At 36.0% G+C, this 13,082-nt stretch overlaps 1 protein-coding gene across 1 annotated transcript in view; it reads right to left on the reverse strand.

Annotated features, from left to right (window-relative positions):
- Prp4k (Pre-mRNA processing factor 4 kinase) overlaps positions 1–13,082 on the reverse strand; it is a 268,851-nt gene that overhangs the window by 70,218 nt on the left and 185,551 nt on the right. Inside the window, 1 exon segment of the mRNA XM_067104540.1 lies at positions 3,612–3,801. Coding sequence (XP_066960641.1) covers positions 3,612–3,801 — 190 coding nt within the window.

The following is a 13,082-nucleotide window of genomic DNA, read 5'->3' on the forward strand; positions in this document are numbered from 1 at the left end:
TCTGTATTATCATACTGATCTATCATCATCATCATCATCATCATAATACAAGCAGTCCCCGGTTAACGGCGGGCTCGGTTAACGGTGATCCGGTTTTATGGCACTTGTCTAGCGACGAAAATCGGCAATTTTCGGTGCTGAAAATTGCTGATTTCCGCTTATCTGCACCGATAATTGGGTACTGGCGCCATTACATACCTAACAGACGTGCCGATAACCAAAAATCAGCGCTTTTCAGCACCGATAAGCCCCAAAAATCATTGAAAAAGCTCCGAAAATCGCCGATTTTCGGTTATCATCACACCCTCAGAAACGGAACCCCGCCTATAACCAGGGACTGTCTGTATGTATAAAAAACTTCATCGTCCCAACATTTGTAATTGTTTTTAGTGATGTAAACATAATATCAGTTCCCTCTCTCTCTCCATGACGACACGCTATTGACTGGAAGGGATTGGAAGCAGCCAATCACACAGCTTGTAGCTCGGATGTTTTGTGTACGTATGTCATTTGTGCATGGGTTGTATTTTTGTTCTCTCTCTCTCTCTCTCAACAAAATAAGAATTACTGTATCATCAACATAAAAATACAAAACTAACACTAATATAGGGGTAACTTGATTAGTTTTCACACATGGCTGTAAGCCATATATATTTTTAAAGATAATGTTGTAAGATGACTTTGAAATGATAATAAAGTGTTTTAGGATGATAGTTTAAGGTATATTTGATGTCCGATCTCTTCAAAAAGGCAGTTAATTATTAAAATAGGCAGTTATAAGCAATTTAGTTTAATGTAAATTTGATGTTTGATGGTTGTGGTCCCTAACACCCCCAAATACAGGGGACATACTGTACTGAACGATCTTGTTTTCCAGGCCAACAACTAAATCAATTATATATACTAAAACAACAGTGGACCAAGAACACTGCCCTATGGAACTTGAGACAACAGGTCTTGGTTCATTACAGATCCTGTCCACAGCAACTCGCTGCTGTCTACCTTTATAAAGGAAATCTTGAAGTAATCCTAAATAGGTGCCTTGTAATTTACTTAATCAAAAGCAGCACTAAAATCTATTTGAATTACTCTGCACTCAAAACACTTATCAAGGCTCTCTTGCAAACGGCATGACTAGTCTAAAAGAGCATCGCAGGTACCCATCTGCTAACAATCCTTTAGATTCCACATACTGTACTTATCTATTGGCTTAAAAATAAGTTTTTCAGCAACTTTGGAGAGCATAGGGAGAACAGAGATTGGCCTGTAGTTACGCAGTCTGCAGATATGCCACTCTTTGGAACAGGCACTCTATTACTAAGCTTGCACTAACCCACAAAGGTACTATGTACAGCTACATGAAAATCTATAAAATCTAGTAACCTTGGGAGACAACACACTAGAAATTTTTTTAAAAAGCAAAGGGAAGAAATCATCAGGATCTTCTCCACCCCAGCTATCAAGATTATCCAGAATTTTCTTAACATCCGTAGAGCGAAATGTAAATTTTGTAAGTATAGTTCAGGATGACAAGTATCACGGAGAGGGACATCCTCAGCTGATTGCTTAGGGTGTCCTTCTCCCTTATACTTGTTATTTTGATAAACCTGTGTAAATTTTCATAGTGTGTTGCATATGAGAGAAAAAGGGGTTTACTTTTTTTTGTGAACAATACTATGTATTTTACAGTAAATGAAAAACAATGTAACCTACTGAACTAAGTGTTGCACATGAGAGAAAAAGAATGGGGTTGCTTTTTTTTTTTTAAGTGTAATTTATGGAGTTTATTTATTACAATTATGGGAAAATAAGGTAGATAATTGCTTTTTGCATAAATTTTTCAGTTAAAGTGTGATGGTTGTTGTTTATACGCATATCTAGTGTTTACGGCTGCAAATGAAAAATGTGTAGCCTACCAAACTAGGTGTTACATACGAGAGAAAAAGAAGGGGGTTGCTTTTTTTGTTTTTAATTGTATTTATGGAATTTGTTTTGTTACAAATGTGGGAAAATAAGGTAGATAATTACTTTTTGCATAAAGTTTTCAGTTTAAAGTGTGATGGTTGTTGTTTATATGAATATTCAGTGTCTAACACTTTGCGGTATTGACAACGTATGTGAGGAAGGGTAGGGAGTTGTCCTTGCACAGCCCTAGATTTTTTTACTTGTCATTACCCAAAATTTCGACATTATCTGATGGACCCATGTTCTCTATTAGTCCAGATAACTGAGGGATTACTAGTTCTTTCTAAAATGAAAGACAGCAAGAAATATGTTTTGCACCTTCAAGTGCCTAACCAGGATAGTGCAGGTGTTATGGGTACTCTCAAACTCACTCCCAATCTTCACCAAGGGGCACCCATCTTTCTAAGCTCACAGCCAGCTCACGCATGCCCACTGAAAACCCCACACATAACAGGCGGTAGTTTACATCCCTGTATAAACATGCACGTTCTGTACTTTCACTTTCAGTGCCTAACCATAGGTGCATATACACACAATAAATCCTGCCAGTGAAACTTTAAGCAGACAAATTTTCTTTATCAATCTGGGTTTTGCAGGAGTGCTGCTGATTCTCCAACTTGTGCTCCTGTGAATCTGGCTTCTAGATAGAGGGAACAATCAGTAACAGTTAAGATTTACAAAGCTGCTTACATCCACATCTGAGGGCTCCTGCTGGGAATTACAAATTCCAGATGAAACTTTTTGGGTGCCAATGACAACAGGATTGGGCACATATATATCCTCCAAAAATATCTCATGATCCTCAAGTTGTAGCATACAGAATGAAATTTGGCCATGACATGTGTCAAACAACATCCATTCATCCAGAAAGGTTTAATATCTCTTGATACTGTTTTATCCCTTCTTACACTTTGATGTCCAAAAATATACACTGTATCGAGTTAGAGTTCAGAGGTCTGGTTAAACAAATCATTTATAACTAACTAACTATCCCTGGCCAGTTTTCTGCAAGTCACTCATTTAAGAAACTAATTATTCAAAGTCATCTCAAGTTCGTCATCATTCAGCCCAATGCCCAGGCACGGTCCTACAAACATAACATCAAAACAATTTGACAGAATATAATCAAAGCAAGAAACTCCAATCTCCTTCCACACCTTCCAATTCAGACCACTAACCTAGAGCAAGATGGGTGATGAAATGAAATGGACAAAAGCATTTGGTCTGCTACAAAGCATTTAACACATAGCAAGACTTAAAAAACAAGGCTTGATATTTGTGTGCAAGTCAGAGACTCCTAAAAATCAGAGGTAACTTAATTAAACTCACAGTCACCATCACTGGTAACTCATAACTAAATGGATTTTAATAATTTAATGCAGTAGAAGTATTTTGATAATTTTTGTGTATGCTGCATTTTATTTCCAACAAACATATTAAGGCAAATGGGAAGGGTACTGATATAGAAACACATGAAGACAATACCATATTCTCACTCAAAGGATACTATAACTATAACTACTTTCATCATTTTTTATACAGCTATGGAGTAATAGTAAGTAGATAAAATTCTGGTAGTATAAAAAAAAAAAAAAAAAAAAGAGAGATCATATTCTTATTCTCACTAGCTTTTCTGGACAACTTACCTTGTACAATTCTTCACGTTGTTTTCTCATTCTTTCAATTTTCTGCTCTTCCTCCTCTTCATCTTCTTCAAAATCTATATCAGCTACTTCACTTTCAGATGATGACTCTTTAGGCTTCCCAAATATTAACTCCTTTTGACGCTCTCTCTCCCGATCAATTTCTCGGCTACGTCCAAATTCAATTTCTTGCCTTAAAAAAAATTGATTAAATTACATTATACCTAATTACAACATTCTAAAAAGTACAAAGTAACAAAGAATGGATCATGCTACTGATTTCCATAAGGAAAAGAATCTTTACAAGAATTCAATGTTTTGTGGTAGCCACTTTTATATTTTCCAGTTCTTGGTCTAGGCTGAACTGGGTGATTAATAGTTGTAAAAGTTGTTGGTGACTTACGACCACTAATTAGAGACTTCACAAAATGACACGATGGCAGGAAAGGTTATCAGTGAAATTCTTAACAGTATGTACTGATCATTACAAGTAAAAAACAATTCAGAAATGATCATAATACTGTATATCTAAATCACTGTTTGGCATTGAGGGGTTTCACCATTAAATTGCATAACATAACCCTCTAATATCAGTGTTTTCAACTGCTACTAAACACTATAAACTTTAATATCTGTCTAACACTAAAGTTAGTAACCCTTATACAGAAAAGCAGACTGCTACAAGCCCCAAGATCCCAACAAAGAAGGCAAGTAACCCTCTAACGCCGAGCCTCTATTTACAAAAGTGTCTGTCGTATGCCGTGGCTCGGGAGCGAAATTCACCATAAATCGAAAAAGTTTTTTAAAAAAATCACAGCACGCTTAATTTTTAAGATTAAGAGTTCATTTTTGGCCTTTTTTTGTCATTGCCTGAAGTTTAGTATGCAACCATCAGAAATGAAAAAAATATCATTATCATATATAAATATTGAAATATATGACAGCGCAAAAACATTTTCATATATAATTGTATACAAATCGATGACCAAAACGGTTAAAGCTAACGAGTTATTTTTTTTCTTTGTATTGTACACTAAATTGCGATGATTTTGGTATATAACAAATTGTAAAACGATCAAAGCAACACAGAGAAAATATTATCACAAAATGAAGCATGAATTCGTAACGCGCGGACGTAAAAAAAAATTCACAATAAATCGAAATATTGTGCTAGAGACTTCCCGTTTGTTGAAAAATGAAGCTAATTGATTGAATATTACTAGAATGTAAGTGTTTTAGCTTACAATTGCAGTTTTCGACCATTTCAGTCGAGTTAAAGTTGACAGAAGGTAGAATTTTTTCTATTTATCGTGATTTATATGAAAATATTTCAAAACTGATAAAAGCTACAACCATGAGTTATTTTTTGTTGTATTCTACATGAAATTGCGCACATTTTCATATATAAAAGTTTATGAAACGACTAATATAAAACAGTGCAAACATTACGACAACGTGATGAAAGAATTTCTGAGATGGTCAGCTGCCAAGTTACATGATGTAAGGAAAATGTTTTTTTCAAAAATTCACCATAAATTGAAATTTTGTGCTAGAGACTTCTAATTTATTGCAAAATGAAGGTAAATGATTGAATATTACTAGAATGTAAGAGTTTTAGCTTACAATTGCGTTTTCGACCATTTCGGTCGAGTTAAAGTTGACCGAAGGTTGAAATTTTGGCACTTATCTTGATTTATATGAAAATATTTCAAAACTGATAAAAGCTACAACCATGAGTTATTTTCTGTTGTATTCTACAAGAAATTGCACACATTTTCATATATAAAAGTTTATGTAACGACTAATGTAAAACGGTGCAAACATTACGACAAAGTGACGAAAGAATTTCTGAGATGTTCGGCCGATTTACCGTGTGCAGATGTAAGGAAAGATTTTTTTTTTTTTTAAATTCACCATAAATCGAAATATTGTGCTAGAGGCTTCCAGTTTGTTGCAAAATGAAGGTACATGATTGAATATTACTAGAATGTAAGAGTTTTAGCTTATAATTGCGTTTTTCAACCATTTTGGTCGAGTTAAAATTGACCGAAGGTTGAAACTTTGGCACTTATCGTGATTTATACAAAATATTTCAAAACTGATAAAAGCTACAATCATGAGTTATTTTCTTTGTATTCTACATGAAATTGCGCACATTTTCATATATAAAACTTTATGTAACAACTAATATAAAACGGTGCAAACATTACGACAACGTGACGAAAGAATTTCTGACGCGGATGTAAGGAAAGGTTTTTTCAAAAATTCACCATAAATCGAAATATTGTGCTAGAGACTTCCCATTTGTTGCAAAATGAAGGTAAATGATTGAATATTGCTAGAATATAGGAGTTTTAGCTTACAATTGCGTTTTTTTACCATTTCGGTCGAGTCAAAGTTGACCAAAGGTTGAAATTTTGGCACTTATCGTGATTTATATGAAAATATTTCAAAACTGATAAAAGCTACAACCATGGGTTGTTTTTTTGTTGTATTTTACATGAAATTGTGCACATTTTCATATATAAAACCTTATGTAATGGCTAATATAAAATGGTGCAAAAATTACGACAAAATGATGAAAGAATTTCTGAAATTTTCGGTCGAGTTACCACGCGGACGTAAAGAAAACGTTTTTTTTAAAAATTCACCATAAATCGAAATAATATGCTAGAGACTTCCAATTTGTTGCAAAATGAAGGTAAATGATTGAATATTACTAGAATGTAAGAGTTTTAGCTTACAATTGCATTTTTTCGACCATTTCGGTCGAGTCAAAGTTGACCGAAGGTTGAAATTTTTTGTAGTCGACGACGGTACGTCCACTCGGCACCCAACAGACAATTTTAGTCAACGTACGATACGTCCAGTCGGCGTTTAAGGGGTAAATAAGGAAAAAATGGAGAACTAACAGAAATACCAAAAAAAATACGTTCCATATAAAAAACAATGAAACTAACAATATGATATAATAAACAACAAATAACTTGACCAAGATTGTGCAACCTTGTGCCTCTTCACCACAACTCATTATTTTCAATTCACCTAGAAGTCAACTTAAGCAGGCTGAATTTGGCTGCGTAAACTAATACACTGGTTTAAAAGTCTTCCCAGATTTACCACATATTAATACCTTGACTTTCCTGGGAATAGGGAAAGCTGGGATCAAAAGACTAAAAGTCCTGTTATGCAAAGAAACTCTATGAAGTTTTTAAACTGTTTTTAACAAAGCAAAATGTCCACTTACCACTACAGCTCATTTGGGGAATGTTGCAGGTATGAGTGCCTTACTGCTTTAGAGAACTCTTGGGAGTGAGTATGTAGTACAGGATAGGACTGTCATAGAGAAAGCCTTAATTGATAGCTACGTAGACTATAAATAATATGATGAAGAACAATTCCCAGTTCAATTTTCAAAAGTAGTTTAACATCTTCATATGACTGCCACTGATACTGCATTAACTACAAGATTTCTCTTTAAAAGAGCTTTAACTTGTGCTGCTTCCTGATTCATCTTATTCTTGTAACCCCTCAAAATAACATGACTGAGTCAATAAGAAATAGTGTTCTTGGTTACCTGTTTCTTGACCAATGCAGTTGATAGGAAGGGCAAGGAGATACCCTCTCTAGCATCTTTGGTTCCTTCTTGGTATGGATCAAAGGTGAGGGGATGGATATGATGCAGCAGTTCAGTCTCATTTATCTATAGTACGAGTCTTCATTTGAATTACTTGAACTAAGTATATGCAGCATATTGACTCATCTCAAACTCGGATGCCATTATACAGACCATCTTTAGAGTGATGTCAAATATGGAGGCCTGGCCTGATCTAAAGATTGTACAGAAGCTACGAAAGGCTTCCCAGTGCTAGAAGGTCCCACCTAGGAGTTGAGGGCTTCTTAGGATCCTTGTCAAAAATGTTGATGTAACATTTTCAAGTCCACTAAAGAGCCTATGAGATTTAATGACTTGCAGAGGGGCAGAAATGTACTCTTTAACTTCTGACACCAATAAATTCTTTTATATCATATGGAATAATGTAGAATAGTGGTAGCAATCCAGTGAATACTCCTTCCCTATCTGGAAGAGCTGAACAATTTTTCTGTAGTTTGTGGTTGAACTTGGTCATGAAGCAGCCCACCATGGGAATACTTCACAGCTGCCACATAGCTTGATAAACCTCTGAAAGGAGAAACCATTAAAAAAAAAACCTGAAACCTCTTGCTGAAACCATTTGCTATTGCACTGTTTCTTCCAGGAACATATCTCAGAATCTTGACATCCCATTTGCACAGGTGAATACTGCAAATGCTAAATGACAAAGACTTATCATCTATGTTCCTCCCTATTCCATAAGAAAAACACTTTTCCAGAAACTAAATGGGTTAAATCCCTCAAACCAAAAAACACTAATGTTTACCTGTGGTGACATCCATGCATCACTGCACCTATAAAAAGATGGATCTCTTGGAAAGGACAAGCCTTTTTAAGCCGTCTGAGATGGGAATGAAACGTAGTCTAGTTGAGTAGCTGCTGACCATAGCCTGAGATCAACTGAAGTTGCAGCAAGCAGATCTTGAACTGAATATAAAAGAATATATTCTGGTGAGACCATTGCCAAAAAGGATTACCACATCCTGGAAGAAGAATGTGGACTGAAGAAAATTTCTGGGATAATGACAGAAAACTCTCAATTCTGTTTTCCATGGGTTGGAAAAGATCTTCCATTGTGACATCCATGTCAAAGTGGGTAGCATACTGTATGATATGAAGGCCCAGGCTTGACATAGCTGAATTACCAAATGCAAGTGTTGGTAAAGTTCTATTGGGTTAGAGGCCACACTGAGCCAGACGTCCAAATAACTCTGAAGGCATATTCCATTCCTGAGTACCAGCCAGTGACTGGAACGAGGGTCCTGGTAAGAGCCAAGGCGCCCTGACTACCCAGATGAAGCAGAGGAACTTCTATAAGGTAGGGTGTATTGGCACCCAAAGGGTGCACTGGAGTGCAAAAGTATGCAAGCTATAAGTCCTAAGAGGCCAGGAAGTCTTTTTCCAAGATAGAATGACATACCAAAGCTACAGTATCCATCCTAAAATGAGACTGTTGGAGAAATCAATTCAGCGGGCTTAGGATCATGGTGGGGCACCACCCCCTTGTTGCCCTGGACACAATGAACCTATTCTATTGCTTTTTTTCTCTAACACTAACTTCATATCAGTGATCACTGCTCATAATTTTTCAGTTCTAAAGATATGAAGTGAAGGTGACTCGTCAAAAAAAAAAAAAAAAATTCAAGGTTTCTGCCATAAATTAGTTTTTTGACCTCCAAATCTCTAGGAATGAGCCCCTAGTGGATGATATATGTGAGAGCAGTAACATAACCTACATCTCCTCCAATACTGACTTCCTATTGCCTGGACAACTGCTTCTCCCAGTGTGAAAGGGTAACTGCCTTATACCAGGGGTGCTGGTGGGCATGGTCAGGTTGGATCTCATATCAAGAGTTCCTGGGGTCTCAGCTATGTACTCTGGGAGGTGGGAGATTGTCCTGTCAGGGTGCAAAATGCCAGGGTGTTCCAGCACCCTGGCATCTGGATTTGTGGCTGAACTCTTCTAGAAGGAGTGAAGCTAAGGTTCCTTATAGTAGCCATATGATTGCAGCATAATCAATCTTGTTGGTTAACTCCTTCCCCATATGTTAGTGAACATGATAAGGATCATGAAAACCAGAACCCATAGTTCTCTGTGGTCATTTAAACATTCACCAGCATGTTAGCAACCAGATGGAAACCAGTACTGAAGCCCATCCAAGTGATGAGATCAATCTTGTGGCAACATCCTCTGAAATATTTGAGTTTGCTGCCAGGAATGTACAAGAACTCATTCCTGCCAGATGGATGTGACCAAAATTTCTCTAAGAAATCACTCCAAGCTAATTCCAAAGAAGAAAATGTCATTAAGAACCTTTTTGTGTCAGGGCTTCTGTGGCCAAGACAAAACATCATGCTTGAAAGGACCTGCTCAGCATTATATGTAGAAGTCTCAGTCAGGAAAAGCATAAAATTGGGGTGATTACAAAAACTTACTATAACCTTTGCTTTAGCCATTTACCTCTATTCTCTTTTTTATGTTAGTCATGGTAATATTGTCACATTAGTAGTGAGCAGTCCTATAGACAGGAATCCATCATCTGTCTTAGTGGGGAACAACATGGGTTTGACTGTCAATGACATTTTTTTGTTTATGATTAGCAATACAAAGGTTGTAGACCCTATCCAGCATTTCTCTGAATGTGGCTCATCTTCCTCAGTCACCAGGTCCTGTGAAATAGCAAAATCACTGAGATAGTCCAAAACATAAACCTCTTCAAGGTCTAAGGCACCAAAATTTTCTTAAACAAAATCTCATCTCTTCATTTTATTTTCCTGGGTTGGTGAGGGGTACCTGCCAGGGGAACAGAAATACCTCTAATTATACGGGGAAGGAGAACAATTAAAGGTCAAACTCTCACTAGATGAAGGCGACGAAGGTAGAGAAAAGCAATGAGAAATCCTTCCATGGCATGGCTCACACCTTTTGTTATTTAACACAGCTGACTGATGGACCAGAGGCCTTCTCTGAAGACCTACTAGATAGTATGCAATTTATCAATAGCACTCTTAAAGTAAACATTTTTTTGTTGAAACAAATTCAAATACCTGATACATACAACCCCATTACTCACAAAGAGAATGTTCTCCTTCCAACATCTCTTTTTGTATCTCAAAGTTCAGATGAAATGAAAGAATGGGGTGGTTTCTTGGCTGAGACTCTAGATTCTATAACACATGCGTAGTGAGATAGTTTTTTTTTTAAGGGAATTAATGCTGGATATTCCAGAACACAAATATAAACTAATTTAAAGTAATGGGCTTGCACGAAACAAATTTCTTTTCTAACCTCTCAATAAATTATATTTTATTAAGTAGGTTACTGACACTGCCAAAAAATCCCAATATTGTTAAAGATAGCAGAAAATTATGGGTCAACTGAAGTTTTAACCAACTCTTTAATATCATCACATGACTAAAAAACATACAAACCCATTCAAGCCTGTCACTCATACTTCACCAAAATGGTCAAAGCAATCAAAATGACCTTACATACTTCACTTTAATTGTCACCAAAACCCACAAGTTACTGTTTCCCTTCTAACTTTCATGTCTAAAGTCAGCTTTGGAAATTTTTAAACTGAGGGAGCAGGAATACCTCATTATTATTTAAAAGATATAGGAACTATCAGCCTTGAGCAGTTTTCATAACAGTCCTTCTTTGGAATTTAGCCAAAACTTTCTTTACTAAGCAGCAAGAGAGAGAGCATGCATATCTTTGCTCACAAAGATCTGCAAAGATAAGTAAAACTTAGATGCATCAGGAGATGGACCAATACATCTACACATGACAGAACTAAGAGCAACAAATTCTTTACTGGGAACCTGTTTTAGTACAAACATTGCAATAGCATATCATTCACCATACCTGAATGAAAGTCCCATAACTAGTCATATTCAGTATCTCCAAGATAGTTATTTCCTTTTCTCTGTATCCTTTTCAACAAATTCTTCATGAAAAATTGCCTCTACTGAACAGGGTACATAGCTTAGACACCATATGTTCTTTTATCAATCCCATTTATAAAAGCTTCATGTTGGACTTAATTGTCCTTCTTTGGAGAATTGCTACCATATTTGGGGTGGTCCTGAGAATTCCTCAGGAGGCCTCATGACATAACCAGGCCATTTTTTCCCACATTTTCTCTATGGAAATTTATAATCCTTGGATTATGCACTTTAACGATAACTACTAGCACAAAATTATTCACAATAAATGCTGGTTTTTTTTGCCATTACTCTTCCAATGTAGCAAAAAAAAAAAAAAAAAACCCATTTTGCACCCTTATGAATCATAATTTTCTTACACAGAAGTAGCAAAAACTAAGAACTGATGAGTAACACCTACACTCTACACCGATAAAAAGAACCAGAGCAGATAATGTTTCAAGGTTATAACAGCCTGAGACCTTGCTTGCAACCCATTGGTTATGACAACCTGAGCCGTTGCTTGCAACCCATGAGTTAAAATTACGAAGCAGGTCTTTCACTTCCTACATGATTAAACACCACCTTTTCAAGGCATTTTCTTCAAGCTTTTACTAGAAAGGGAGTTAGGAGTTACAATGCCCATCCCATTGGGAGTTGCTCTTATAACATTTTTTGATAAGTTTAACATATGAAGTATCATCACCTCCAACACTTCAAATCAAAGGTTTCTGTGAAATTACCCCTTTCACGTCTTTCCTGTCGTACACTTGCACAAATCTCTGACCACCCATCCCATACCTCTGGGTTTTCTAACTCTTCTGATACTAAGAGGAGCCGAGCTGACACTCATGTACTATTCTCTCATGGATGGTGAAAAGATATGTCCAAGCCATCTCCATTTCCCATTCACCTTCTCAATATGCACATGGAACTTTTGTAATATCCCTTATAGTATCATTCTTCAATCTACCCTGCCGCCTGACTCCTGATACTTTCTTAACCCCTTCCCTTACTATCCCGAATACTGTATACTCATAAACTACTAACCTGAATATACTCATAAACCATGACAAGGTACTTCTTTGACAATTACAAAAATACTTGTTCATTGCTCTAAAATATCCCTACTTATTTTAATGATCCAATTTCACTCATTTTTTGAGGTTTACTGTGAATTTTCCTAAACAGATGACAGTGTTTACTGTTTACTTTTATGGTATAACTTCGTGTGTCAATTGTCTCAAGCGCTTGCCAAAATACATTTATATTTGCTATCTCATTACCTCCACAATCAAAATGAATGAAGAAGAAACTAGCAATGACAACAATAGAACTACACATAATGAATTCAGATGAAAAAAAAAAACTGCAAATATTTGTCTTCAGATTTCAAAGTTCATAAGTTAACAAGAAGACACATAAAAGATGTGTCACTATTGTCTACCATTCACAAGCCAGACATGGTGAAAATTTAAGTGAAGAAATATAAAGAAAATCAGAGCTGTTACAGACTATAACAACACATTGGGTGGCACTCTTCTTTTTTCAAGAATAGGAAGTATCATAATTTTGTTACTTCAACCATAATGGCAAATATCTTTCTCACTCTCTCTCTCTGCTGTCTCTTTATAGCACTGCATTATTCAAAAACAAAACCAACTAGTTTAGTAATTTTTCATTTGTCCTATTTTTCTATGATTCCTGAGTTAACTTGGCAATGTAAATATGTCATACTTCAGTCTACAGTAATAACTTCCCAAGTATTGATAATTTTCCAAAATCTATGTACTGCATATTATCCTATATGGAACACATAAAAAAATAAATAAAAACCTGTTTATTTATTTTACACATACAGTATTTGCAAAAAAAAAAAAAAGTGAAACAGG

Source organism: Macrobrachium rosenbergii, chromosome 5, assembly GCF_040412425.1.
Source record: "Macrobrachium rosenbergii isolate ZJJX-2024 chromosome 5, ASM4041242v1, whole genome shotgun sequence".
In the NCBI taxonomy this organism is placed as follows: Eukaryota; Metazoa; Arthropoda; class Malacostraca; order Decapoda; family Palaemonidae; genus Macrobrachium; species Macrobrachium rosenbergii.